This window comes from Streptopelia decaocto (genome assembly GCF_964273445.1).
Source record: "Streptopelia decaocto genome assembly, chromosome: 2".
Lineage (NCBI taxonomy): Eukaryota > Metazoa > Chordata > Aves > Columbiformes > Columbidae > Streptopelia > Streptopelia decaocto.
The window spans coordinates 42,137,039-42,164,798 of record NC_138655.1 but is presented as its reverse complement, the minus strand read 5'-3'; the positions used below and the strand labels follow the sequence as shown (position 1 = coordinate 42,164,798).

At 35.5% G+C, this 27,760-nt stretch overlaps 1 protein-coding gene across 5 annotated transcripts in view; it reads right to left on the bottom strand.

Moving 5' to 3' along the window:
* Positions 1-12,602: 12,602 nt before the first annotated feature.
* The window catches only part of RB1CC1 (RB1 inducible coiled-coil 1), an 81,403-nt gene continuing 66,245 nt past the window's right edge, over positions 12,603-27,760 (bottom strand). For 2 of the 5 annotated variants that reach the window (XM_082045683.1, XM_082045682.1), the window contains 9 exons: positions 24,994-25,153; positions 22,980-23,093; positions 22,624-22,865; positions 20,723-20,774; positions 19,343-19,390; positions 15,532-15,590; positions 14,663-14,799; positions 13,067-13,137; positions 12,603-12,705 (listed from right to left, as the gene is read on the bottom strand). In XM_082045683.1, the coding sequence (XP_081901809.1) occupies positions 12,628-12,705; positions 13,067-13,137; positions 14,663-14,799; positions 15,532-15,590; positions 19,343-19,390; positions 20,723-20,774; positions 22,624-22,865; positions 22,980-23,093; positions 24,994-25,153 (961 nt within the window). In that variant the 3' untranslated portion in view covers positions 12,603-12,627. The remainder of the gene's footprint in view (positions 12,706-13,066; positions 13,138-14,662; positions 14,800-15,531; positions 15,591-19,342; positions 19,391-20,722; positions 20,775-22,623; positions 22,866-22,979; positions 23,094-24,993; positions 25,154-27,760) is intronic. The other 3 variants (XM_082045685.1, XM_082045684.1, XM_082045686.1) reach the window with 3 other exon arrangements.

Below are 27,760 nucleotides of genomic sequence, written 5' to 3'. Positions count from 1 at the left end.
TTAGCATATATAGCAGAGCCTTGAGCATTTCTTCAGTATCTCTAGTCAAAGCAGTATGAAAAGGCCTTCCCAAATCTGCAAACTGGTCAGAGACTTTCTCAAATTATTTTAATATATCTTTGTGTAATACATAAGGGATTCTCATTCTGCTCTGGAAATACAGCCCTATGCAGGATCAGATGTCTTTCATTAACTACTTCATACATTTGTATTTTATGAACAGAGAGGATTATGGGAACCTTTTTTCATGCTAGAAAACCAGAGATACCGCGAAAACCAGGATCCGTCAGAATATTTGGTGAAGCACATGGGACCCTTCAGAAAACACCCATAATCTTCAGCACAAAGAAAAAGCAGCACAACTCGCACTGAGCTACGCTACAGCTGTGTACGTGACTGATACCACCAGCACGTAATCCTTGTGTTGGTGTGGAAATGCGCATTAGCAGACACTGTTCTGCAGTTGTCACTGGGTCTCCAGAGACAAGCTGGCTTTCCTTGGGGTCACAGCCATCACTGGCCTCACTCTTCCCAGCAGCCTGCACCCAGTTATTTGCCCCTGATTGTCCTTTTTGCTGTGGCAAAAAAAAAAAAGAAAAATAAATAAAATTTCCTTCCCCCTTCAAAGTTGATAGCTATTTCTGCCATGAGAACATCGACTCTGTGAAATTTCAGGTTTACTCTAGAATCTGTATCACATTGCTAATTTCCACCACAAACCTGAATAATATCATTTCCACTCTGGTATTTCTTACAAGTACTGAAGCTTTTTCCAGCAACTAATACCATGGAATTATCAATTTTCACTTTTACCCTGAAGACAGAAAAAATTTTCTTGCCTCTTCATAGTTTTAATATCTTCCTGAAATGAAAGCAGCCATCATCTCTTCAAAATTGCCATCAAAGAGGCACTCAAAGTGCGAAATCTTCCGGTCAGAAGCAAACTATCAGCAGATGTGCTTTAGCTGCCTGGCAGTACTGCTCTTTCTCTTCTTCCACAATTCAGGACTTTGGGGTAGTAAATGATGCAGTCTCTTCAAGACAAAAAAACAAAACAAAACAAAATAAAACAAACAAAAAAGCAAACTATATATTCTCCCACAATATCAAATAACAGAGATGAGAAATCAGAACACAAAGAAATGGCTAAACAGACAATGTAGAAAGTAGGAAAAAAATCACAAATAGGAGAAAAGAAAAAGATGCAGAACAGCTGCAGATTGTAAGGCTTAGTCTATGTGAAATACAGACCTGGAGAAGCAATTCAACTGAGACCCTTATTTTCCACCTATCAAAACATTATACAGAGATATGATGGAATTATGACTAACAGCTATTAAGAAGTGGAAATACAGTATAGAAAAATGTTACTTGTCCTTAAGAAAGTATCTTCTACTCCAATATTCAGTGAGTTACTTTATACATTAGCTGTATTTCTCCCTTCTTTATTTGAACTAAAATTCTGTTATTTCTCAAAAATTTCTGGGATTTGCTTCTTCCAAAGCAGAAGTGTAGCCTGTATAATCTCATGCTTCCCTTATCTATCTATCTATAGATTTTTTATTAACAGAAGACACTTTTAATCAAAAATCAAAATTAGAACTTAGTGTAAAGAGACAAAACACAGGCTACTTTAACCAATGCCTTGCAGGAAATTACTCTTTTTTGATGTCTGTCTTCAAAACACGCAACTTTCAAAAGCAGGCCTAGAGGAAGTTGGTCTAATGAAAAGAATATTCTCAAGTTAGACAAAAACATGTGAAAGGAATTATCAGCTTCACATTAAGCACATTCAAAGCATCACGCAGTCATATAGCTATCCATACAACAACACTGTATTGCTGATTTCATGCTCGCAACCTACATAGAAACGAATGTTAGAGGCAGTGCACTAAGAGCTCAGGCATACTGCCTTAGTTACAATCATTTTCTAAAGGATGAAACACAGAAGGAAGAAAGCAAGTAATTCCATTGTAGCTGTTGCCATATTTATCATCTGCTTTTATCGCTCAACAAATAAACACAAATGGAAAGTGTCTTCAAACAACAAAGAAACTGCTTAACTACCCTGCATACATAATTCGATGCAGTTCAATAAAAGAGAACTTTGATTTTTTAAAATCCTGTTTTAAAATAAGAAAGCATATAATTCTATATCTTTAAAAATAGATTTAAGCATTACTTATGTCAAAAAATGTATGACAATGATAGTTCGCTTTTTTCCTTTTCATTGAAGTAACCCATGAATGCTGTGTTATAAAAAGTCTCCTGGATTCCTGAGACACCCTTGAAATAGTAACTTGTCAATATCCATTTTATGCCTTCAAAAATTTATTAACAGACCACCCCTGCACTGGAATTTCATCATATTTAAAATCCATTCTAGATGTGAAAAAAAGGAAAATAACTACCAAATCAACTACTTCAACTTTCATGTAATAATCATATGCTTGTTTAAAAAGGAATAACTAAGCATGCATAAATGGAAGTGCTACTATTGCTCTGTCATTTTTCTAATAATTATGTTCATAGACTTAACAAAAATATTCTCTCAGAAATAAATCAAAGAAGGCTATGCAACAGTGACAGACATCCTGTAGAAACTATTCATCTATTTTAAGAAGATAAAATGTGGACGCTGTACTGTCTGGAGTTGTATAAAAGATTCATAATTGCCAAAACCGCAAGTGGTTGGAACTCTGAATATTTGTGGTTGCAAAGAGACAGAGCTGGCAGAGCAATAGACTGAATTTTTTTTTTTGGGGGGGGGCGCTTCCGAATCACTACCATGCAACATCACACTTTGCAGAAAAGGGGGCAAGCTTCAAACAGTGTCCTGGGCTTAGTTTCTTTGAGAACAATGTGCAGAACTGCTTCACCACTGAACCTGCAGGGACATCCTTAGCACTCAGCTGGAGGGTTAAACTTCAAGAACAGTTTCAGAAATTACATTTTGTTCTGCTGGTCATGGAGCTAAAATTGCTAAAATGGTCTGGACCATCTGGGTACTGATTCTCAGGAATTACAGCAAGAGAACAGGGCCTCGACTCCCCACTCTCCTCCTTTTCCTCACACTGACATCCAGAGGTCAATGCAGTTGCAGCAGCCTGGTTCATTGCAAGGAAGGGCATGAGGCAAACCACCATCCTAAAGACCCCACATCATGAGCATAGTAACAGGTCAACAACAGCCAGACCTCTGGTCTCAGCATGGTCTACTGCTCCTCTGCACATAGTCAAACACCCACTCCCTCCTTCACTCTGTTAAACTGGCTCCATTGCCTTCACTGAGTGGAGGGCTCATAATACACAAATAGAACTCCTGAACCCACAAAACAGTATTTTGCAAGCAGGCCAGAATGTTAAAGAATCATATGGGAAAGAGCATTATGTTAAAAACAAATATTTAATTCACCACAATGCTAGTGTGAGTGATGGGGTAATAATTACGGTCTGAAGAAGGCAACTTCAATGTCTGACTGATAACTTGCTGTGAAAACACAGAGAAGTCATTCGGGGAGCAGAACTGGCCATAAATGGTGGGTACATCACTCCCCTGGAATGAGCACGAGGTGCCATTGGCAAAGAAAGTGAAAACCTTACAAAACTAGTGTGGACCAGCCGAAGAGATGAGACCATTACGCTGGGGCTTTCCATTACACCCCAGCCCGAAGCCAGTAGGCTTGCTCTACAGCAAAGGAGTGCTGTCATTAATTTTCCACCTGTTAATTCAGCACGAGGATCACAAGTATAAACAATGCATGCAGGGAAGCTGACACCATATTTAATGATGATGAGAAGGTATGGCCATAAAGGAAAGTAGCATCCAGCCTGTAGCAAAGTGATTCAGCTTCTGCAGAAACCCCAAATGGGGAAAAAAAAAATAAATCCCACCAACCCAGGGAAACAATTAAACAACTTAAATATAACAAATATGGAGCAACTTAAAACATCAAGAGCAGGTGAAGAATATTCAGGGAACATGGTACAGATTCTATGATAAGTAGAAAACAAAAGGATTGCTATTTCTTCCCCACTTTTCCGTTTTTGTACTGGCATAGATGTCTCCCCACTGGTCATTAAGCAGCGTTCCTGTACTCAGAACATGTGGGTAGGAGCTCTCAGCAAAGCTTCTCTGCTCCTTAGGCTGTAAAAATTCATTTCGTTTTAAAGGTTTCCAATTCATTTGAAAATGGTAAGTATAAACTCTTAAGAATACTCTTCTCACAACAGTCAGTATGTAAACTTCAGCAAAATAGAAATGTAATCATATAGCACAAGAGAGCAGATACGCAATTTTTTCCACCTCATCTTTTAAAACTGGTTTCCAAGAACATCTACTAGGCAATGATTGAACAACCTCACAGTTAGACTTCCTTTTTATTTAGATTACAGTTAAAAGTACAAGACATAGTTTATACATTACTTTTCCTCACATAAAAATAATACTTATAAGTAGAATTTTGGTTCTCTTTATGCATATAGAGGACGCTTGAACAAAAAGTTTTCTAAAGTTGGAAAAAACCCAATGAATTATGAATTAAAAACCTGAATAGGTTTACAATTTCATCTTCTATATCTGTTATAGGAAGCAAGGAGAGGTGCCTTCATTTGAATAATTACCATGTAGACAATACCGTTTTTCAAAATGTTGATTTTTGCCTCAAAATTTGATTGCCAGTGAAATTACCGTGGAATTACCTAAGCTAGGATGAGATTCAATGACACCTCAAGATGTTTCTGCAGAATAAACTGCCTGTTGTTTAAAACAAAAGATGCAAGACAGACATATTGAATTCAGTTGTCTGAGAAACACAAAACCAATAAATCATTTCCTGACAGGTAAAGGAATGCAACATTAACAAAATAAGTTCATAGAAAAGTTAAAATATGAACACTTTGTTTAATGGATAGTGAAAATAAATTCATTTTACCCTCTTTTCCTTCTCCTTTCTTAATTTATCTGTTAAAATAGTTGCCTATAAGAATGCTTTGTAGGTAGGAGACAGACTGATGCCATTGATGGCTACTGAACACTCATTCGGTTGCATAGAAGGTGTTGCAGTTTTGATGCGTAATTCTTGCAATTAAAGAAAAAAAAAATGAACTGTGGGACCCCTTGGAGAAAGGTATTTAATCAATGGCCTAGAATTTCGACAGCAAGGTGTCTTCCCTTAACAGCGGATCACTCCTTTCATGCCAGATTACAGAGTGACAGGTCAACTCATGGGAAGTATCCTAAACATTAGATTGTATATCTATGGGAAATTTCAAGTTTCAAGAATTAGGGTTTTCCAAAAAAGAACTTTCTACTAAAAACTTACCAACCTGCTCCAGCATGAGGGCATGAAAGCTCACGCGCTATTTTTTGTCAACAACGGATAGGTTAAACTACGTATGTGCAATGGAAAATATGACTCATCTACACAATGAGACAAAAGTATTTGCTTCATTCAACCATACAGGGATACAGAGAATGGATTAGAACTGTCAACAGCGAGTTCCTCTGTCCAAATTCACTGAAGAGCTGGAAAGAGTGAAGTGGGACTAAGATGATGGAGAAAAAAAATAAAGATTATCATAGACAGTCAAAATGCGCCCTATTAAAATCATGTCTCATTCTAAATTTTCTATGCAGCATGGGGTCATAAGTTTAACAAAATTTGTCAAGATGATTGCTAAGGAACTGTATCGACAGAAAGGCTGAAAGTTCAAGATGACACTTGTAGATTATGAAAGAAATAAGTAATTTGCCAGATGGAGAAGCACTGGGATTTATTTTTCTTTACCTTTTGCCAAATATGCATATTATGGAAGTCTAATATAAAGCCGAAAAATGTGCAAGCACCTTGTAGATAGAAATTGAAATGTACAAAACTCAGCAGAAAATAAATTACAGATTTTTAAATCAACCATTATAAAAATTAGGGGTTTTTTTATTGCGTATTAGGTCTTACTCAAAGATAAATTCTAAAAGGAGTATGTGATTTGATACACAGATAGAGTTGTCTGCCTTATATTATACAGAAGGCTAAATTACAGAGTAAGAACTGACCCACACAGACTTCCAGCTTCCAGAGGTACCTGCAAGAAGTATCAGAAGCGTCAAATGAGGCATAGATGCAATTTTTAATTCTGGTGCTATGTGCTTTTGCACACATTGTTTTGCTTTGCAACAGCAGTTCTCACATAAAGGAGAAAACACAAATTGTGAGAGCACAGTAACTGAAAATATAAACCGCTGTCCTCTGAAACAGCAGACCAAGTATCTAAGATTCGTCATCTTGGTACCAAAAATAGGCAGATGATCTGGAGACTCTCATGTCTTACCTAAGAGGCACATAGCAAGCATTCTGCTCATAAATTGTCATCATAAAAAGGACAAGATTGCAATCGTATGTGGAAAGTAAGGTTTTAGTGTAGAACTGTGTGGAAAGATGTGGAAGAGACATGAAAAGCAGGAAAAGAGCATCTAATTAGCCAGGCGAAAACTGCATCCTTATGCATCTGAAAGCAAAATTTGACAAGTAGTCATAAGCTGACATTTCCTAATTTTTCAGTGTTTAAAAACTTAACCATTGCAAAATTTGAAGCATATGCATTCACAGTATATACGCATCAAAAGATCCGGTATTCTGGACTAGCCAAAAATCAAGCACAACACTGTGCATGTACTTACACTTTACTGCTAATTTGGAAATTTTCTGCAAACTCTACAGTGCACTGTTAGAAGGTCAACAGAAACATATTTAACTGCATACATCATAGCTCTGGTAAATTATTTTTGCTTATGAAAGTACACTTATGCGCAAGAGCTACAAACATAAGGATTATAAATACAATGAGTATCACAAGGTCTAAAAATAAAGGAGGGAGTTTTACTGCTTAGCTGTTTTGTTGATTAAATACTTTTAACGGTACAATCTCTGAAAAATTATTCAGTCCAATTTAAGATAGCTTAGTATATACCAAGAAAGGTTATTTGCAGCTTGCAACCTTTTTAAAAGCATAGAATTGATTTTAGGCAGTTGGTTTCAATTGAAACTAAGTATCTTTTTTTCTGTGTCTGGAGCACAGAAAAGTTCAGAAAATATTTTTTTTTTTTTTTTCTTATCAGGAACTTCTTTGCTAAATTCAGTATTCATCATAAGCTTTTTCTACTATTTCAACCATTGTGTTAGAAATACAACCGCTATTCGGGAGAGACATTGTAGTCAATTAATGCTGACCAGCACCCTGCGAGAGGCATAGCTCAGCAGCCTCCTGATTACCACTGCAATCACATTAGACATTACGCACCGACATTTCAATTGTATAAATTAATACAGGCTCAGAGATGCAAAGGTACTTAAGACTGACTGCTTCTCCTTACGCATCAAGGATCTTTAATCTCTTGTATTTGTTCTTTCTTGATATTTTTCCTACAGTGTCTGTAGAAGCGGTAAGCTTGTGTTAAACTCCAACAAAACTGAAATGCTTGGTTATACGAAACCATAGGTGGTAGTTCTGCAGCTAATCTTCATAAAAATAATAAATTAATGGCCCGAAGGACTCTATTACAAGTACAGAATTATTATACAGAACAAAAATTTGTTGTGTATGTGTCCTGGTTTCAGCTGACATAATTTTCTTCCTGGTATAGTGCTGTCGTTTGGATTCAGAATGAGAATAGTGTTGATACCACACTGATGTTTAGCTGCTGCTAAATAGTCAAGGACTTTTCAGCTTCTCATATCATGCCAGGTGCACAAGAAGCTGGGAGGAGACACAGCTGGGACAGCTGACCACAACTGGCCAAAGAGATATTCCATACCATATGACATTATGATTAACATATATTTTCAGGGAAGAAGGAGGAATGGGGGGAGTTTCAGATGATGGTGTTTGTCTTCCTAAGTAACCGTTATACATGATGGAGCCCGGCTTTCCTGGAGATGGCTGAACACCTGCCTGCCCATATGAAGTGGTGAACAAATTCCTTGTTTTTCTTTGCTCGTGTGCGCAGCTTTTGCTTTACCTATTAAACTGTCTTTGCTTTACCCATTAAACCCATGAGTTTTCTCAGTTTTACTCTTTTGATTCTCTCCTTCATCCCACCGTGGGTGAGCAGCTGCATGCTGCTTTGTTGCCAGATAGGGTTAAGCCACAACAATTTGCTGTGAGTAGCCATAGAAATAATAATTTGGCAGCTATCGTATTTCTTGCACTTAAAATTATATATATATATATATATATAGGATAATGAATTTTTGAGTGGAAAACTTTAAAATTACTCAAATTATACCATCAGTTTCAACTCAGGCTTCAAAACAAATAACTACATTGAGTATTTGATAAATTTATTGTAAACTCAAGACCTTTACTGAAAAAGTCAAGGCAATTCAGCTTGAGAGGGGGGTTGGGCAAGACAATCTTGGGAGGTTCTTTCCAACCTCATCCATTCTGACACTGCTTGAGTGTGCCAGCATTAAACCCCATTTTTAGCCAGTATTTTGAGTCTAGGGACAGACTTTCCCATGCTCCTCAGTATTTTATGTGGATGCTGTTAACACAAGTGAGTGTTAATACAGTGAGTGCTAGAGGAAGTAACTTTATCTTTTATCATTTATCATTTCTGCTTTGGGACTACAGGACAGCTTGTAAAGTGATCTAAAGACATTGTTGACTTAAAATGGAGTGCTGAGCTCACTGAAGTTTAAGAGGTAAATGTAGCTTGAAAAGGCAACAGTTTTTGTATGGTGAATACTCTGTTTCCAAAATTATCAATTTGGCACTAAGAAATAATACACTGTATTACTATTTATTAATGAAAAATTTATAGAAATAAGTACTATGAAGTACTATGCAATTTTTACAATAACTATTTACAGCCCATCTGGCTTCTAGCACAAAGTCCACAAAACACGAAAGGATGCGATGTTCGGTCATGGAGAAAACTCATGCTGCAAAAAGGCACGGAATCATTCTGCAGAGCAGAAGGCAGACTTCCAGTCCTGCTTTGCAACATAGGTAAAGACAACTGTATTTAGGGAAAACTGTATACTTATGTGTAAATTGGTCCTACTCAAGGCCCATCTTAAGATTCAAATGAACCACAGCTGAATTATAAACAGCACAAGCTCCTGACTTGAGACCTAGTGCAGAGCAGTGCAAAAAGCCACGTGCTTCTCAGAGTATTTAAATATAGCCTTCCAAAACAATGAAAGAAAAAAAAAAAAAAAAGCACCTTTTACATTATCACATCCTTTTTGGTTTAAGCCTTCAAGATGACATTTGCTTTCAGTCAACTTTCTCTACCATTCATGCTCCTTTTTGCGCTTTAAAAATATAGTTGCCTTTGTCTAAAGCCAGACTTTTCAGAATAAACACATTAGCAGTAACACAAGAGGCTTTTTTAGTAATCAGCGAGTTTCTAACACAGAGCTGCACAAAAGAATTAGAGAAAACTCAGATCATCAAATTTATCCTCCAACTTCCTCCCACCCCCTCTGAATACACTCCTCATCCAAATTATAAAGCTATATACAAAGTTTTATTATGAAGCAAGATGAAACACATAGGTGGTGCATAACAAGCATAGTTTCAAGAATTAGTAAGGCTGTGACATGCAAAAAATATGTAAACTACATTTTTTTCAATGACTGTTCAGAATCATTACTGAATATGTTACGAGTTTGTTTGACAGAATTTCCATTTTGAATATACATAAAGATTATAAGATGAAACACATGACAAATATTCCTAAAAACCAAAGCCATTGATGTTATTTATATTTTAAAAATATGATGTCATGTAACAATAACAGATACATCCTGGCATTCTTTTAAGTGGCAGATATCAGCAGGGAAGGACTTTTTCTTCCCTTATAGTTTGCATTACAGTACTTTATTTTAATCAACTTATTTAGGTGCTTCTCAAGTTCACTTTCATATATTGCTCATGTGTTTCTGAGTTATATAAACGTCAGTCATGCCTTTGTCTATCTTCAGCTAGAAATCAAGCCAACTTTCATGGTATCATAAACCTTCCCTGCTACTGTCCACATATAAACTTTATATATATATATATCTATATTTTAATCTGGGCAACAATGAACTAAGTCTAGAAAGCTCAGTTTTTTACAATGATGAAAGAATGCATGACTTTGGTTTTGTTTTGTTTTTTATTTCTCAGAACTTGAGTTCTGCACTTACTTCTGCGCTCCAGATGACCATCCCAGAGTCTGCAACAAACTGCATGGTACATTATCCACACATACTAGCAAGACACACAGGTCTTAGTGCTTAACGAGATTAGAGTATCAGAAAAACACTAATTTTTGGACGCCCCAAAACAAGGGCAGCTTGTAGCTGCACAGTCCCATAGGGCCACCATCAAATCTGCAGTTTTATCCAACTTGGAAGAACTTGACGACCACATCCTTTTCTCTGTGGAGGAAATTACGGGCAACCTTTTACTTATCTTTGAAGTAGGATACTAAAAAATAGAAGAGTGGGATCTTATGATGTAGTGCTGTGTTGCATGTTGCTAGACAGATCCATTGCTGCTACTCAAGGAGTAACTGTCCTCCTAGAAATGGAAGGACTCAGTGACTCTTAGCTAGGCCTGGTGGCTTCTGAGAGACGATTAGTCCCCAAAGGACAAATAATATTCAAAGCAGTAGGAAGATTATCTGAGGCTGGCAAAACTTTGTCATTGGGGTAAAAGGTATTACGGTTTCTAAACACTCGGCATATTAGAAGGAACGAACCCTGCTGCATGTGCACATTCTTAAAGCACTTGTGACTCAGTTGACTAATGGACAAGACAGCATCCAAATCACAGATAGAACTGAATTCCCATCTAGCTGAACATCAAAAAGTCAATGATAGAAAAAAATATTGTATCACAATTTTTTTTGCTTTAAACTTGTTCTATAGATCTATGCTATTTACATATTTGACACTGGGCAGTACTTAACAAAGAGAGCACTTTTTTTTTCTAAGTAATTTTAAAATAAGTCAGTCCATCAACTAGCAAATCTAACAATCAGGCAAAAATGCAACTTGACAAAATGACATTCTGTTTTCCAGAAATCAATTGTTTTAAGATTTATTTCATCAAAGGTGTGATACAATTACAAGCCCATGCATTTCATAAAAATCTGAACTTAAAATTGTTATGTAACAAAATTTTAAATAAAGCATATACAGAAGTATTCAAGTGGACTGGTTAGTCTGGAGGAATATTATTTGCAACATATGGGCAGAAGCATTGACATTTTCATGTGATCTTTTCTTTATCTCTTTTACTCCTCCACTCCACACCTTCTGAAGATAAATCACAGTTGAATAACTCTACGGATTAAGTCCTAGACATAAGCTCCTAGTTGAATCCTGAGTTTCACTTTCCGTTGGCTACACATTTATAGTACATCTTTTCATACTGTTATTAAAAAAATAAAGTAAATTAGACTACATTTTTAAGATGCAGACAGTATAACTATTTTGAAAAACGTCACTTATCAGTTTAACTTGCTGACAAAATTACTATCTGTCTACTAAAATTCTTCTTTATCGTTACAAGGTAATTCTTGTAATTCCTGAATGCTGTTGAATATTAATGCCTCTTGTAGAAAACTTAGGTATTTCTATGTAATGAAACTGCAGAGAAATCAGAGAGAAGTTGCAACAGACTAACATAAAATAAATATTATAGATAGTATTTAAAGGCACACAAATACTTCGAACACATACAGTTTCAAATCTTTATTGTTTTAAAATTCTACATGTCTTTTACAATTACAATAATTTGTTACTTAAATGACTCTTGTATGGTTAATGTACAATGAGTTTTTTCCTGAAACTCAACCATGAAATACAATTTCATCAATATGATTTTTCTAAATAGATTAATACAAGATTTCTGTTTTGCTGGGAAGAACAAGTGCTTCACGCTGAACAAACGGCACAGGTGTCCTCCCTTCAGAATCTGTGTGATCAATCCATCAAAAGTGCTTTTGAAGATTGCAGATCTAACTGTGACTGATTTTCACAATCAGTCCATCAAATTACAAGTTTTTTCTTTAACGTTAAAGAGCATTTTCATGTAATGAAACAAGTTGCAGTAGTTATTTTTATTCATCTACTGAGGCAAACTCATGTTGAAGAAAAATTATATGATTATCTGCATGCAATGAACACTCCTCTTTAAATAGTTGATGAATTTTACACATATAAAGAATCTGTTAAAGAGTGCAAGTACTTTGATAATGATTTCACAAAAGGACATATGCTGGTAATAATGGTAACTAACATTTAACATCTAAATACAAGCTAATGTATATTCAACAGGCAATTAACATGGCTAACAAACCATGTTTCATGTGGTTGCCCTTTGCGAAAATGAACTCATTTGGTCCACACTCCTAAAGTTATCTGGGTAAAAAATTGGTACAATTAGGGCCAGAGTTTTTGATGAACTTCTTGTTTCTAAAATGTGACCTGTTAAAAAGTAAAAGCAGTACATCAATGACGTATCTTGTCACACGACCTCAGTATAAAAAGATGGCCTGGTATTCGGAGCGATGAACGAGCACTGAAGGACAAGTCAAAAAAGAATGGAGACAGAACAAACTAAAATTTTATTGTTATACTTTCTTGTTCCAAGGTACTGCTTTCACTCTGTAGAATTTTGTACCCAAGGGAACTTTAAATCTGTTTTGTGCCTACAAAAGAAAAAAAAAAATCAAATTACTTTAGAAATGTGGGATTATTTCTGTTATTTTTATGTTTTTAAGCAGATACTAATCTACGCCCCTCAGTATTTATGAGACCCTTTGGAGTTTGGCAAGGTTCAGGGCAGTATGGACACAACTACCCAAAGCACTGCTTCACTTAATTTTTTTTTCTAGTTCCTCTTCTCTTGCTGTTCACTGACTAAAGAAACAGAGCAGGAATTGAAGAATCTAAGACAATTTTCATTTCTCTTACTATGTAGAGACTACTTTTGAAAACTGTTACAAACATTAGATGTGATTTTCTTCTCAATTAATTTTATCAGCTGATTTTCCATTCCAATTTCCTTACCTTTTTTGCCTGGCAATATTCCTTTTCCATTACTTTTCCTAGCACCCAAGGTCTCCTAGATGCACCTGAAGCTAAAGAGACAACATATTACATTCAATATGGTTAAAGATTATTTGCTAAAAGGATCTCACTGAAAGGAGAAATTCTTCAAAAAAACCTTTTTTAATAAATTAATACAAATTAAGTAAGTTCCGATGTTGAGATAGGTCACTGGCATTTTTAAGCAAAAACTTTGATTTTTCAGTTTAAATTTTGTTTTCAAAGTTAACATTCGAGAAGACACAAGCAAACCAAAACTGCAATTTACTTAATGATTCAAAACTAATTAACCCAGCTCGACCTTTTGGACAGATTTAAAGTGAGAATTTCTTGAAGTATTTCAAAGGATAGAAGGGCCATTATTTACCTTACTGAAACATTCAATTATATTTCTGTATTAGTGATGGAAATTAGTTACTCATAAATAATAATTACAAAGCCCTGCAAGTCTGCTAGTTTTGGTTCAGACTTTGAGAGCAGCCAATACTGCTCGGAAAGGAGAAAAGTGAAAAACCTCAATAATAAACTGACAGGTGAAAAGAGCAACAGTGGGCATAAATACACTTTCAGTTTGTGTCCATTTCTGTAACAGCAAGGAGACATCTATTTGTCTTGTATTCCATTTTATTTTCTTTGCACTTTACTATCACTAATCACAGCATGAAGAAAACATCAAAAAAGATGGAACAGCTCACATATGAGCTGCATAATACTAAAATCAATCCTTTTCTAAACATGACTATTTAAGACAACTTGTATCTAGTGACTAGAATATGAGTCACTTGAGAACCAGAGCTTAAAATTTCAATCATTCAAGATTAATCTGGCTATTGATAATGGAGCAGATTCTGCTTTACTGCACACTCCCTACAAATCAGTGCCAAGTATTCAAATCTGGCCTGAACGCTCTACAACTAATATCTAAATTACAAATAAACTTCAGTGTTTTTGAATTTGCTTGTCTGAAAGACTTCATTGATCTAACAAAAATGGTGAGAAAGATGCAGGGTTATTTTTCCTTGCAGTTGCAGACTGAAAGCTTCCATACCCTGAAGATAAAATACAGTAGAGAAACCACGAAGTCCTCAACCACTTTCAGTGTTGTCAAAGCATTAAACGTCCTCTTAATGTAGGCAAAGACAACCTATGATAGCCTAAATCCCTGACACTTAATACTGCAGGTGGATTGATACAGAATTATTAATGAGATATGTACATGTTTTCCCCATAGACAGGTTAACATACACTGGGTGTGTACAAAATTGGCATCTCTCTCTTTTTTCTTTTTTTTTTTACAGCTTACTTTGAAGACCCAGTTATTTTCCCTTATTTTTCCAAGCTATTAACACCCATATACATTTCTGATGTAAAATATTGTGCCTTGAAAAATAGTTAGTGTCAAAAGAAATAGCAAAAACGACAAAGCTGACAGCTAGCTATATTACATACTTCTCATATTTATCACATATGTATTTATAAAACTGCTTACTAAATGTTAGAAAGTTAAGAGTGCTATTTGTAGAAGGAGAAAATAATTTGAAGTAATCTGACACTTACCACACTCACCTGGTTTGAGATCCAGTGCAGCAAGAGATTCTGAGTGTAAGAAATATAAGGTTGGACTAACAGTAAACAATACATAGTTGTCATGCCTTTCATCCAAGATTATGAGAACCAAATCTCCAACCTGAAAACTGGAGAAAAAAAAAAAAACAAACACAAGGAATTTAACTAAAAAAAAAAAGCAAAGAAGCTTAAAACTACATGAATTATACAACATTTTTTTTTTCCGAGTACCGCAAGGGTTGAGATTTAACTGAACAGCAGCACAGATGTTTGTACTTCTTATGCCAACTCACATACGTTTTACATTTTCTAAAGTAAACAAAAAACTTCTACTTTTAAAAAGTGTGGTTTTGAAACGTTTTTCTACATACATCAGCTGAAACTATTGTTTTCGAAAGGATGGTTTTGCTTCAAAATATGAACAGAAATACCTAACAAAATACTAAGGTTTCAATTTTATATTATTTTTATTCACCAATATCTATGGCAATGACCACTGTAGCAATGTTTACAACTACTCTTAATGTTTTAAACTGAAGTCAAATTGAACATGGAAAAATACAGCAAAATATTTAAGTCCCACAAGGTACTATCCTTATGAATTGTGTAAAGAAAGGCACAGAATTCAAAAAGCCATTGACATACAGAAGCCAGAGAGGCATTGCTTTTCTTTTAAAAAAAGGGTTCGTAATATTTGCTTTATGCCCAACTGGGCTGTCAATAACTGACAGCTAAACTATAGAGATGACCTATGTATCTTTCAGCACAGAAGAAGTACAGAAGAATTGCGACATTCCTTAACTACATACTTATTACTGAAGGCATATCCATCTGTTTAATGAAAATTAACATGTACTTACTCTCTAATTGCTATTTTTTCAGAATGTCTTGAGGACACTGATGACATGCTCTGGGACATCTATAAAAAGAGGAAAGCTATACAGTACTGGCAAGTTATGATGAAATGTACATTGCAGGTAGAGATATGGTTAAGATAAATTACTCATTACTGATTTCAAACAGTGTAAATTCTTGCAGATCTTATATTAATTCCAGAAAACATTATACCTTTTTGTCATCCTGTTGTGTAGCATGTTTTGTTAGTTGGTTGTGGTTTTGTTTTGTTGTTTTTTTGTTAATAGACACCTTTGATTGTGAAATTTCTTACACAACTGACTTTTTATTATTTAAAACTGAGAAGTGATTTCCAGATCAGTGCCAGTGAAGATTTGTTCTAAGCAGACAGAAGACCTAAAACACAGCTGCACACTCCAACAAAGAAGCCACTGGCTTTCTGAAAAAGGCTGTGGGTAAAACATGTTTATTGCCATTAAACTCTGGATGTTGAACTTGATTTGGTCTCTCAGTTTTACTAAGGACAGTCGCATAATCTGAAGTTTTTTGTAGTATATGGAGCAGCACTCCCTAGAATAAAACTGGAGTCAGATTTACTAAGACCAAACAAAGGCTCAATTACATAAGAATGTGGACATAATTCTTATCTCCTATATGCACTATATCTGCCTTTGAATTTGTTTAAATTAACTAATGCTGGCACATGAACCAACAGAATAAAGTAGATCGAAAAATGAACAGAAGTGTACACACACTTTCTACAGTAACTGTGAGAGTAAGAAATGAAAATGGGTAATGCTACTTTACATGTACAAAGGGATACATAGCATGCATACAGGCAAACAGAAAAGCTAATGTAAATATATACATTTTGTTACCCTTTGGTGACTTCCTTAGAGAAGGCATAATTGCCCTGTAGAAACTCTGAATAAAGGTCTTGCAGTTTTTCCATAGGTTCCTACTTCCTGGGCTATTTATACATGCCACTCAAATCTAGATTACTCATATCTGAAGTTCAGCGCATGATTCTTCAGCTGTTCTTGTTACCTACAGCATATTTCCTATTTTCAGCCTTCTCACCCACTTCCCCGGAAACAGCACCAGCCCATCTTAACATGAGCTTGAAGACTATTCACAGCTGGTTTCCTTCATCAAAGAATGAGTTCAAATTGAATACAGTACAACAAAAAAAACCTCTCAATTTCTGATGACATTTTCAGCAGTTTTCTTTATGGAGCCCAATTTTAGACTTATTTATTATTATTTTTGGTAATTAGAGACTGGATTTCTTTTACTTATTCACACCGTACTTTTCTCGCTTGAAAAAGCTGCAGCTAACAAGAAAATTGTCAAATTCCTGAACGATGTAGGGAAATTATATGCAAGTGCCTGAGAGTTCCCTTTAGATGTGAAGACCGAAGTTTTTCTGTTTTTTAAAACTGAAATAAATGTTAAATTAAAATGCCATCTACCCTGATTTCTGTGTAGTTAATTTATAGCTTCTAAGAAAAATGGAAAAAATTAGAATATTATGAATATTTACATGAAAACTCAGTACACTATATTTTATTACTAGAGTTCTAATAGACTTTAAATAGAAGAAAAGGTTACATTTCTCAATAACTTATCTAAAACAACAAAAATCCTATAACGTTCCTCATAGTAAAAGGAAGCCCTTTTTATCTTTTATTGCTTGCGGAGGCAACCCACAAGTTTCGTTGCAGAAGTCAGTGACCTAAGAACGTTTTCTTTTATTGTGCAGAACCCCTTCTGGGTTCCTTATCTGAAGTACCTGGATATAAATGAATATTGGTATTTAAGTGTCGATGTATACTTCTGTTTTAGAAGCATATTTGGAAGCAGGAGGGAAGAAAGGAGGATGAAGAGAGAATAAATACAAATAGTTTATTTTATCTATGAAATGACCAATTTATAAGGAAGAGATTGAAAAGATATTATGTCCCTATGCCCATTTAGAAACCAACTTTGAATTGCTTTAGACACCAATGAGTTACTAAGTTCTCCTACATGGTTTGGTATTAATCATAACCATAAAAATGTTCACTTTCATTTTACTCTGAGATGACAAGAGATCAAGAGTTTAATTCATGAAGTCTAGAGAGGTTTAGAAGACTGTCCAGTGTGTTTTGAGGGTTTTTTTGTAAAAACTACACTGAAATACCTTTTGTGCACTCCATTTACACTCTGAATAAAAAATTCCTTTTATAAAATATGCTTTTAGATGTTGTACAGTCTTTTCTTAGGCCCTGCACTAGCAGGGTTATTTTCTACAAGTTTTAATGTGGAAGGGAAAGTGTTTGAAAAAAAATTGCAATTTCATACCTAAATAAACTATATAGTAAATCTCAATCCTATCCCAGACAGAAAAAAGGGAGAAGCTTTTCAAGTACTTTTATTATGAAATGTAAGTTGTAAGTACACAGATATGAGTTCCTACCAAACTCCTAGATATCACCTGTCATGTGAAGAAAGTGGAAACTATGGCCAGTCCAACCAACAAACTACCAAAGGATGTGTCTGTTTTGCATACACAGCAATTTTTTTTAAGACTAAAGGTTGATGGGCTAGCAAGGATAAACTGTGGAATAATAAATAAATAAGTAAATAAGGATCCACAGTGCAGGAATCAAGGGAACTCTGTCACTATATTATTTTTCCTTCCATAAGAGTTGACTGTTATTTGAGGGTTTAAGACAATGGTTGTTTGTTTTGCTAAAAGTCTGTCCTGGTTTTGTTAAAAACAAGTTTCTCTTTTAGTGAATTTGCCTGTCAGGTAAAGCCTTCATATTAACTGCATTTTCCCGGAGAACCAGACACATGTTTTGGTAAACCTAGCAATGGAATGCAAACTTATTGATAAGCATGGATGGACATCTCACGAGAGGGGCAACGAGAAACCGGTGACCAAGAAACTGACCAACTGTGTATAACATTCCATTCACGTGAATACTTCATATAAAAGTGGGAGATCACGAGTATCTCGTCCCTTTCCTTTTCCCTTTTTCCCTTTCCCTTCTTCCTTCTGCTTATGGCCGACATTAGGAGAGGACCTTGCTAGTCATCCCTGTGAACTGAGGCCTAATGAGAGACTGAATCCAGCTCCGGTTGGCTGCAGAGTCCAATCCAGGACTTTGGTTGCCGGCTCTGCAGTTGCTGAGACTTTCAAGATTGGTTTTGTATATTTTGTATTATTTTCTCTATCTTATTAGTAGCATTAGTAAAACATTGTTAATTTTTTTCAACTCTCTTCTCTCTGTCCTTCTTTCCCTCCCGATCGCCTGTCCTTAGTGGGAAGGGGGGAGAGGGAGGGGCAAAAGGAGGAAGTGGAGGGAAGAGGAGGTTAACAATACATCTGCCAGGGTTTTATTGTCACCCCGCAATCTAAACCCTTGACGAAGTCTCACAGCTTTCAAATATGATGGGTGCAGCTTTCCAAAAACAATCTCTAGGTTATTGCTAACACCCCTAGTTACATATAATGTGCAGGAATATTTACATTCTTGTAAACCAGCCTTCAAACTATCGTTGTTGAAAAACGGAGCCATGGTGCCACTGGAATTAAGTGCCTGCACCCCAAGCCTGGATGTTCTTTGGGAAGAAGTCTCTTTCTGTGAATCTCCTCCATTAGAAGACTGCTAAGTTGAGTTACCCCTGAAGTTATCAGGTTACTTGTCATTTGCCTTAACACTTAATAAGTTAATAAAAATCACATTTTTTAGATTTTAATAAACATAACATTTGTAAGCTTTTCTCATTTTTCATGAGACTTAAAACATGCATTACACAAATACTTACCAATCGTTGATTTAATCTCTTATTTTCCTCTTCTTTCAACTGCAAAGTCTGAAAGAAAAACTTACTTGATTAGTTAATACTTCACACAGTATAAACATTTTCAAAAAGTTTTGATATGACCACAGCCAAACTACTTATAGAATATACCCATTTACTACAGCCTTCAGTTTTAAAACAATATCAAAACATCTTTCCAAAGACATGTAAAAAGTGTGGCAATTACCACAGTGCTAAAAAACCAACTGCTAAGCTGTGCTTATCTCCATACTCATCCTTGTCCTTAAGTTAGAAAAACATTTCACTGACAGTACAGCAAAAGAGAAGTAATATGTTACTATTTTATACCTTCCACTTGTGACAAATCCTTTGTAAGCAGATGACAGAACAAAGCATGTAAGCGCTGCTAGTCAGAAACATCCAGACACTTGCATCATATAGTGCCACAATCCATTAACAGAAAACATTCCTGGTCTCTAACTGATCACAGATATTTGTCTAAGAGATCTTAGAAAGTCGAAAGGTAAAGACACACTGTTTTTTTTTAAGTCAACTTTGAAAAGACAAGAAAAATGCAACTGTAATGAAGTTAGACACAACCACATAGTTAAAAATCACTAGAATCTGAAATATTCCAGTCTAACTGTTAAGGGTTAACCTGGACTTTTACCAATAAAAACAACTTTTATTTTATCAAAAAGGTTCAATTAGTCAGTGTACAATGAAAGCTATGCTTGATTGTAACAGAAGTGAAAATTTGAAGTATATATCTGCGAGAATCAGGGCGGGGTGAGGGATAAACTTGCAATTCTAGCCTGTAGGCAGATGACAGTTACTTCAGAAAACTGGAAGTTCAAGCACATTCATAACAAGTGCTATTTCATTTTTTATAGAAGCAATACTGTCAAGATGATAATGTACCCCAGGCAGAATTAAAATTATTTAAGCAGCAGCAGCTTAAGAGGAGAAATTACCTATTTCCAAGAGAACCAGGTAAATCAATTTTAATTCCTGTCCAGCTGCTTTGGACACCTTAATTCCAAAAAAATAATCAAAACTTTTTTTGCTATAGAAATCCCCCAGATCAATGACCTATCACTCCTAAGAAACATTACACCTGACTCATTCATACTGAAGCCCACATAAAAACAATAAGCAAACTTTAAGCTAGGTCACGTATAATGTATTAATACTTATTTTTAATTACTTTAATAAATTATACTGATCTGAAATGAGTACAATGAAAAAACATATCCTGAAATGATAATTATATGCCTTGCAGATACTGTATTGCATCAGAATATATAACTGACCACAGCACAACTTCACAAATATATATAAGTACTTAGTTGTAATTCTTAACATCACAAATAATCTACTCACTCTTTCTAACAGCATTATCCTCTGTTTTTCTTCAGACATATGGACATTTTCACTAAAAGAGAAAGAAGAAAATGGATAGGGTAAAAACTAATTTCTTTTTTCCACGGTCAAAAATTGTATTTTCCACCCCCTAATCTTCACTCAATGATGAGTGCTGTGTATTTACTAGCACAGAGGGAATAGCACAGAAAGATACCTTTAGAATCAGCATCAACATTTCTGGCAGGTTTTTGGGGATTTTTTCCTTTTTTTTTTTTTTCCTTTACACTCAACTAGCTTCTTTGCTGCAACAAGCCAGCGAATTCTCAGTCACTGATTAGTTTATGAGGTTACACACGGGGCCATTCCTGCGTATTTTGCATGATTTTCAAAGCATCAGGATGAAAGATACAGCTCCAAATGCTTTGGCAGTTAACTCTTGACATTGTGGTTCAGCTCTGCTACATCATATTTTCCTATTCTTTGTAGTTTAAAGGCCCTGGCACTCTCTGGTAGAGAGACACTAATGTAAATTTGCTAATTGTGACCATTTATCTGTGAGACAAACTGAGTACATACAATTAAATTATATTTTGAAAGGCAGATTAATAGGGAAGAAACAGTATCTTTTGTAGTTCAGGCTGATTTGGCTGGGAAAAGAAAATGGACAAGTTCTTGGACATTATAGTCCATTCATTTAGTCTAACAAAACATGCTATAAATCCAAGCAAAATGCCAAGTAGAACTAACAGATTATAGTTAAGCCATGCTAATCATTACTTCATTTCAGTTAAAAGGCTGTTTAGCTCTTTCTCTGCCAGTAATCGGTTCTGAACGGATTCTCATAATGCTCTAAGCATGATAACAGCAAAGTAAATAAAAGAAAATACATCTGCAATAGGCTGGATTCCTGACAACAACCAACAGGACAATTTCGTACCAGTCAGAATTGTTTAAGTTCAGAAGACTTCGGAGTCATGTACTAAGACCAGATCACAGTTTACTGGCTTCACATGTAGACTCTTAACTTACTAGGCAAGGCATTATATGCCAATAAAAAAGTGCACTGCTATTGTAGGGCACCCAAAATAGAGAATATAGTAAAGTTGATAACTGCAAAAAGACTCTCAGTTTCCTCTAATCTCTATAATCACCTGAGTATTTCAAGCACAGCTTCAGAAAACTACCTGCAAACTAGCCCTTGCCTAATCAAACCTCCATAAAAAAGGGTGATAAACAACTAAATGCCTGTGATATTAACCTATTATTTGAATCTGTTGTAAATCCAGATTATCAACCAGATGTAAACACAAACAAACTAATCTTAAGTGAGAAGTTTATTTTGAAGTATGTAAGTTGATTGCCCTGGTTATTTTCCTCAAGTAAGAGTTTAAATCATTGCAGTTTGTTCCCAATCCCATCACACCTTCTAGTAAGTCAGCAGTACCTCACAGCTGGCAGTACTGATGATTCAGAGATTATATAAACAAAGGGATGCCGAATACCTGTCTTTCTCTCCAATAATACAAACCAGTGACCTATCGAGGCCACTTAATCAGCCTCAGTCCCATTACTCATTTTGAATCCTGAGGATTCAGCCTAATGTCTACCAGGCATCCTATCGCCCCTTCCTCTTTAGCGAGGAATGTCATTATTCTATCTTACAGCAGACATGTACATGAACAATCAAAGATGTTTGTTTGTTTGTTTGTTTTTAAATGAGACCCAGCCACTCTTCAGAAGATAGGCCAATAACATGCAGCTACCCATCTCATTCTAGGCCACTGTTAAACTTGCTCTTCTCCCATTTGACTAACATTCCATATACTTGGGTCTTCTTTTTTCATCTCATAATTGGGAAGGCCCAGTTTCACCTTTAAGTTGCATACTTCTGTATTTCTATCACAATGCCCCATACTTACTGCACAGCCATCATACTGGTTTCCATTGTGGAGTCCATTCTCCCTTCAGCTGCAATGTCAGACACCAGTCTGTCAGTGTCAGTGGGAAGATCAGCTGCGCAGGCTCCACAAGCTTCTGAAGCTGCCGCTGAGTAGGTTGATGGAGAAAAATTACTACTTCTCAGTTTATTAACTTCTTCTTCAAGCTTTTTCTTCTCTTCGAGTAAGCGAGCTCGATCTTCGGAAAGTGTTTCAATCAAATCTATGACACAAGTAAATAAAAATTCTTTTAATAACAGCAGCACTAAGGATTATAACCAATCTGCAGCAAATGGAATTGTCCTAATAGAAGAATTGAATACTTTTTCAGAGCTTTGCTTACCCTTATCCTTTTCTTGTTGTTGTGTTAGCATTTTTAACTTGTCGCTAAGATCATTAATTATGTTTTCCTTTTTCATTTTTTCTCTTGCCAAAACAGTGTTAAAGTTGGTCTGAAAACAGAAAAAAGTATTACTGAAATAAGAAATGTACTGTATAAATGTAATATAATATATATCACAAGAACAAAAAGTACAAAAGATACATGTTTGAGTTACTTATGTTATAATTAAACAAGTAAACAAACTTGTTTACATATTACTTCAGTGACGAGATAACTCACCTGGACATTTTATTTTGAGGTTTCTCTGTAACAATTTGGTTTTTTACATTTTTACTCCTCCTGTTCTCTCAAGCCCAATATAAACATGTAGTACAATTATAAAGAGATCATAATTAAATAAAAAATAATTAGTAAGTTGTTTTATTTTTTAAAACACAATGCTTTATATTCCAGTTAATGCACCACAGTTGCCTGTTTTATACTAAAACCAGTTACTTTTTGGATAAAAATAGTTACTTAATATGCACTGTATCATGATATGTTACATGTAACATAAAATATCATTACTAATACACTGGAATTGCATTAAAAAAAGATTTCAAGTTATGCATTAATACCTCAGTGAACAATTAATGCTGAAGTCACACAGGAATAAGAAGCTAACAAAAACTACCAACCACCATCTATTAAAGGGATTTTTTTTTTTTTTTTTGTGAATTTTAAGATTAGTCATGATCTGCACCTATCAACTCTCAGTCTTAAAATGCAAGCTATTTAGCGGGCTACGCATCCCACATAGCTCCACACAGCAGCTTTGGGTAAATCACTGCATTAACAAAACTATCATGTACCACAAGCATAAGTAACACCTCCAAGTTTACTAACAAAAAAAAAAAAAAAAAAAATTGACATCAAGGGTGATGTTTAATAACCATTGAACTTTTTTTTTTAAACAGAGGGTTCCATCTTTCACTGGGATTTGCTGTTAGCAGCTCAGAACTTTCCCTTCCACACTCTGCTGTACGAATGAAGAACATTATTAGATAGTGAGGAAAATGACCTGTAAAGTAGATTTTGATGGAAAAAGAAATCCTACGTTACCAATGTTATGTATAAAATATTCCGGTTAGATCTACTACGTAAGGCTCACTTCATATTAATGTCTGCAGTCCAAAAATTTAAAAAGATTCCTTTCTTTATAACTGTCTGCAACTTTCTGCTGTCTCCCTCAAGTGATTCATAGTATTCATTCATTACACTGTCTCTTTGTCCTTATTTGATCCTTCTACAGCTAAAGTAAGTAGAGGTGCTTAAATCAGAAAATCCTTTCTTAGTGTTTAAATGCAAAGCTGTAGATAATAGCTGCTACTAAGAGAGATTTAATTTAAGAACTGAAAACTCATTTACAAAAATCTGAGAGACTCAAGATGTTTTGAAAGGAAAAAATGTGTGGATACATATATAATTATTAATCCAGTGCAACATGATTTTGTATCAAGGTGTGGAATACCTAGTGTTGCTAAATTTATTCAGTAAAATACATCATTTGCTTTGAACCTCAAACAGCACCTGCCCAGGCTAATAAAGTTCAAAAAGCCATTAAGTAGCATTCCAAAACAATTAGCATTCCAAACAACTAATCTTGTGTTGTTCACAAATTTTGTGTGGTTAACTTAAATGATACTTAACTGTTACCTTTTTGCAGTTCAATAGATTAACTGATAAAAATTTACAGCATTAGCTTAACAACATAAGCAAAAGATAAAAAAATAAAAAAAAAAATCAATGTGGATTGTCCATTCACACATACTAAAGGTGAGATTTTTAAATTTTTTTTTCTTAATTATCAGATTTCATTAACACATCATATTCTCGTTCCACGTAACAGTGCAAATTTAGAGTATAAATGTTATGCAGAAAAAAAAATCCTTAACTTCAAAACAGCAAAAGAACACATAATTGTCATCATGGGAACAAAAGTAATTTTAATAGAAAAGAACCAGCTTTACCTGCTGTTCTGCAGTGAGCGATGTTCTGATGTTCTGCATTTCTTCATTCTTTCTTTTCTCTTGTTCTTCAAGTTGTTCCAAGAACTTCATTTTTTCTTCCTGAAGCTTCTCTTGAAGTTCAGCAACCAAGCTTGATTCAGCAGATGATTCGGTGGGAGGACTTAAAAGAAAATGTTTAGGCTTTAAATTTGCAGCATACACAGAGCCTCAAAATACATGAAATAAGCAAAAAGTCATGAGACTTTCTTTTCAGAAATATTGCAGAATTTGGAGAAATAGCAATGATCACAATAGAAAGAAAAGCATCAACAACTTTGCGGAGAAATATTTTTTAAAAACTATATTATTTTAATTTCTATTATTCCTTTACAACAGAATTGTACTTAATATAAAAAAAAAAATCTCTCAAACCTAACTCTTCATCTCCATACACGTGTCAATGGTTTTATCTCATAAGAGCAGCATGGATGTAAGATCTCCTGATATTAGGTAGGCTGCACTGAAAGCAAAACATTGTGTCCTAATATAGTAACATCCAAAAGCACAACTCATAGTGCTAAAAATGCTCCAAGAACTCTTCTTGCTCCATAATGCAAAGCTTCTCTGTTAAGAATAAGAGCCACAGAACCTCAGAGACACCAGAAAGATTCAGCATGGAGAATATGAAAGAAAACTGAATTGCAGAGGAGGTAGGGAACCTAAAATTCTGATCACTGCATACTGAGTGGGAGTTTGGGCATCCATGAAATGACCAGTTCCAGCTACTTCTACAGAGTCTTTGCTTCACCATATGATCCAGCACGTATCTACCTCTGTTTCCAGCATCAATTCTCCCTATCAAGTTAAAGCACAGGATAAGTTTGTCTGAGAAACATGAAGAAGAGCTATGCCTGCACCTTACAAGTAACAAAAATTCACCCTTATTATTCCAGGTTATCTAAACCCAAAGCTGTTAGCTGCACTAAACCAAAGCAGGTATCACCTGCCTCTCAGACAGGCTGCCTGGCTGTTTGCAAATGACAGCCAAGTAAAGGATACTGTTATTCCACAAAGGGTGTTAGCACAGTGCCAGTTTATAAACCTCATCACTCTACCAGACTATCAGGTTTACACATTTAATCTGCAAAGGTCTCGGCAACCATGGCAATAGTGACAATATCTATATTTTTAGTGTTTTCAAGATACCAAAAGCATATTTCTTCAGAGATCTGGGTTCCTTACCGGCAAGTAAACACTGTACTGCTCAAAGATGACAAAGGATGTATTTAGCATTGTTGTGGTTTAACCCCAGCTTGCAACTAAGCACCACGCAGCCACTCACTCACTCCTCCCCCTGCCTGGTGGAATGCAGAGGAGAACTGGGCGAGGGGGGGAGCAAAACTCGTGGGTTGAAATAAAGACAGTTCGATAGAACAGCAAACAAAGAGAAAATAACAACAAAAGTAACAATAGAATATAAAAAAAACCCCAAGCATAACTGATGCACAGCACAATTTTTCACTACCTGCTGTTTGGTGCCCATCCCTGAGCAGTGATCCCCTGGTGAAATTTTTCCCTAGTTTATATATAGACCATGACATCATATGGTATGGAATATCCCTTTGGCCAGTTTGGATCAGCTGTCCTGGCTGTGTCCCCTTCCAAGCCCCTTTTGCATCTCCGACCTCCTGCTGAAAAGTCCTTGACTTGGTATAAACATTGCTTGGCAACAACCAAAAATCCTCATATTATCAACATTCTTCTCATACTAAATCCAAAACAAGCACTATACCAGCTAGCAGGGAGAAAATTAACTCTGTCCCATCCGAAACAGGACACAACACTGCCACTGTTCTACCACATGGGCATATACTGAAGGTACAAACTACCATGCAGTAGCTAAGCACTCAAAAAGCCCATAAGAATTTGTAAATCAATGAGCTTTTGAAAGCCAACTGAAGTTCTCAGGATAGCAAAACAACTTTTGACATTCCAGAAACCAGATGTAAAATAAGCAGATAACAAAGCAAGTCATGAGACACCCAAGCAAATATTTTTTTGTGCCACTGAGAAACCATTTTTGTGCTGGATTAAATTTCAATATATTTCTGCAAGACAGAGCATGTGCTCTACAGAGAAGCTTCACTACTGATGGTGGTCTGATAGAAGTGGCTGGAAAACACCAAGGCTGGAAGACAGCAAACCTGCAATTCAGTTTTGAAAGCAGTCAGGATTCCTATGCTATTTTCAACATTATTTAAAATGTTAGAAATCTTTTAACTAACTATCAAACTGCTTAACAACAAAAGTAATTACAGAAATTGTATTTTTCAGTTAATCTTGGCTAGTACATGCTACATACAACGGAATGATTAAGTAGGAGAGTTACACATGCCTTGCCGTTCTGTTACCTTTCCTAATCGTGATGGCTTGAATTTCAGGCACATTGTGACCAAAACATATTATTTTTCATATTTTGGTAATGCATGGGTCACAAACTTTTCTTTCTCACTTCTAAATATTTTTGTTAGTTTTCATATAAGTTCCAACAAAATTCCTGATACCAGTGCAACACTCAAGTCAAATTTAAGAACTCATCTTCCCAGCTGTGTCTACCAGATGGCTAACATAGCATTGGTCTTGCAGAAAAGGACATTTACCTGACAAGTATATAGGCACACACCAAATAAAAGTTGGTTTCTATCATTTCTATCAATTGAGTGAGGATAACAAGTCAACTTGAATTACTGACACAGTTTGAGTTTTTACAAACTCAAAAAACAAACAG